General features: G+C 41.5%; 1 protein-coding gene across 3 annotated transcripts in view; it reads left to right on the forward strand.

Moving 5' to 3' along the window:
* Positions 1 to 2,500, forward strand: part of LOC138027783 (uncharacterized) — a 47,546-nt gene that overhangs the window by 33,293 nt on the left and 11,753 nt on the right. For all 3 annotated transcript variants that reach the window (XM_068875396.1, XM_068875398.1, XM_068875397.1), the window contains exon 4: positions 215 to 251. In XM_068875396.1, the coding sequence (XP_068731497.1) occupies positions 215 to 251 (37 nt within the window). The remainder of the gene's footprint in view (positions 1 to 214; positions 252 to 2,500) is intronic.

The following is a 2,500-nucleotide window of genomic DNA, read 5'->3' on the forward strand; positions in this document are numbered from 1 at the left end:
GGCTCGAATCCTGGCTCGGATCCTGGCTCGGATCCTAGCTCGGATCCTGGCTCGGATCCTGGCTTTATTCTTAGTTTATCTCGTTACAGCATACGAAACGTCAAGTATAAAATGAAAATGTTTGTAACCGCTGTTTGTTTTCTTTTCCTGCTAAGATTTTTTTAACTGCGTCTGTGATTTTTCTTTGTTTGTTTGTTTGTTTGTTTTTTGACAGGATATGGTTCGTGCAAGGAAATTTTTAATGAACACAAGTGAGTTCTCTGTACAGTAAAGCGCAAATTAATCCACAACATCCCCGAAGCCCCAGTCAATTTTTTCCTTGTCCAGTGACCGCCACTGGGTCTCCAAGAAGGAACTAAAGAAAAATTGTGTGCCCTTTTTTGACACAATTATTTTGATATTTTTTTCTCTATCACTCACGGGCACGCCAAACACATAATATGAATGTTCGGTCGACGTAACGGGAAAAAAAACCCGGCTAATCCTAGTTTACAGCGAAGAAAATAAATCATTCCGCGATCGAGAACGATTTAATCCCCAAAAAAGCTTGATTCCGCCTTTTGTCCACTCTCCCGTGAAGATCGGTAATTAACAAATGGTAAATTTTATGCACGCGGGAGGTTTGCTGAGCACTCAAGAAGCTAGAGTTGCACTCGGCTATTGCCTCGTGTGACTCTTACGCTTCTCTCGTGCTTAGAAACCTCCCGCGTGCATCCATAACTCAAAAGTGCACGCTGAGCCGTTTACTATTTGCCATAACGAGCCAGAGGTTCTTAGCAACCAAAACAGGACCTTGGCACTCCGTGGAGATAGTAGGCAATTTGCCTGGTATCTCCGCGGGCTGCCCAGTTACTTGTAGCATCCAATGTAACTGAATTCCTGAGGATTATCTTTTTTATTGACACCTTTATCGTAAAAGGTGTTTTAATCCTCTAGTTACAATGATTTTTTTCGCAAGGTTTTTATTAAATTCCTTCCTTCAAACATGACGTTTTAATAAGCAAAAGAGAATTAATGCGGTTTATTGTGGGAGAGCGACGATCTTTAAATAGGAGATGGAACGATTTAGTCGAATATTTAATGGAACCCTTTTGAGCACACTAGAGACAACTTGCAAAATAACAGATGAGATCACAATGTGATCCCATCGGAGAAGTTTTGTTTTCCTGGCGAATCGGGTATAATGGCTCGCTCGTACACTTTAGGATTTGCTTGGGTACGCTACATATGGACAGCACGATTGTTGCAAATCAAACCAATCACCATTTTCCTTTGCAAGTCGGGCTCTGAATGAGCACGATTAACTGATGACCCTGCAAAGCCTCTGCAAACGAATGTTTACTTTTTTCACGCTGCCAGAAACAATGCAGTAGGGAACAATGTTTCCTCCTTTACAGGGCCTTTATGTCTAACAAAAGATCTACAAATATTGGAAAAAAGTAAATGTCCATCGAAACTGTTTTGCCGCTAGTTCATGCAACGAGCGACAGTACAATATTCCATCTACAGCACTCAACGATGAATCATAAAGCGTCATCTTCACCAACCGACTTTTTTTTTTAACTTGAAGGGACTTATTTAATTTCCATAAATATAAACGTTTTGGCATCTGCAAGTTCTGTTTCAAGCTATCGAGATAATGATAGGCCTTTTGCAACTAACGATCACATGGTACAAAATCCGCCATGGTGGAGCTCATTATTATTCCCCCACTGGGACATTAAAACAAAGAGACCTGAATTCCCAGTGGGGGAATAATAATGAGCTTGCCCTCCAGCACGGCGGATTTTGTACCATATGATCGTTAGTTGCAAAAGGCCTATTGGTACAGTGAACTGTCAACTGAGCAAGGGAAATTATGAAACTTGCAGCGATCTCAGGACACTACAAAGGCAAGGACGGCTGGTTTATGAAACGCATTATCCGAGCCCAAGAAACAAAAAAGCCATGGAGTCTTCTTTTTGTAGAAATGCTCGCCTCAAACTACAAATGGAGACCCTCGCTAAAGCGCTTTATATGACACTTAAACAGTGAAATCGATGGAGTCTACAAAAACGAAAACTCTCAGTACGTGACGCCTAACGCCTTGGTACAGCCGAAAGAGAAGACGTGGGTCTTTGTTACTTTTGTGAAAAAGCTTTAAAGAAAAATAATTACGCCCTCCGAAAACAAAATGAAGCTCTCTCATAACCTGATGGACATTTTTGAAAAGGTCCACCCAAGTCCGCCGTCAAAGTACACTTCCTTGAGTCGAACCTCAATTACCATAAGTTCCCGATGAATGTCACATGAACGAGAACCAAACGGAGCTTTTCAGGGCTGACCTCAATGATTGGCCTCCTCTTAAAACATTCTTGGAGGAATTTCTCATCATCAGTACATGTATTGAACCAGGTCATGGTATGTCCTGGGAGGCTCAACAAAGCTTCTTTGCAATTTATTGTTGTGCCAATAAAGGAGTCGTCGATGTACCTCTCAAAACCAAGTTTACTGATTTCCA

Source organism: Montipora capricornis, chromosome 12 (genome assembly GCF_036669925.1).
Source record: "Montipora capricornis isolate CH-2021 chromosome 12, ASM3666992v2, whole genome shotgun sequence".
In the NCBI taxonomy this organism is placed as follows: Eukaryota; Metazoa; Cnidaria; class Anthozoa; order Scleractinia; family Acroporidae; genus Montipora; species Montipora capricornis.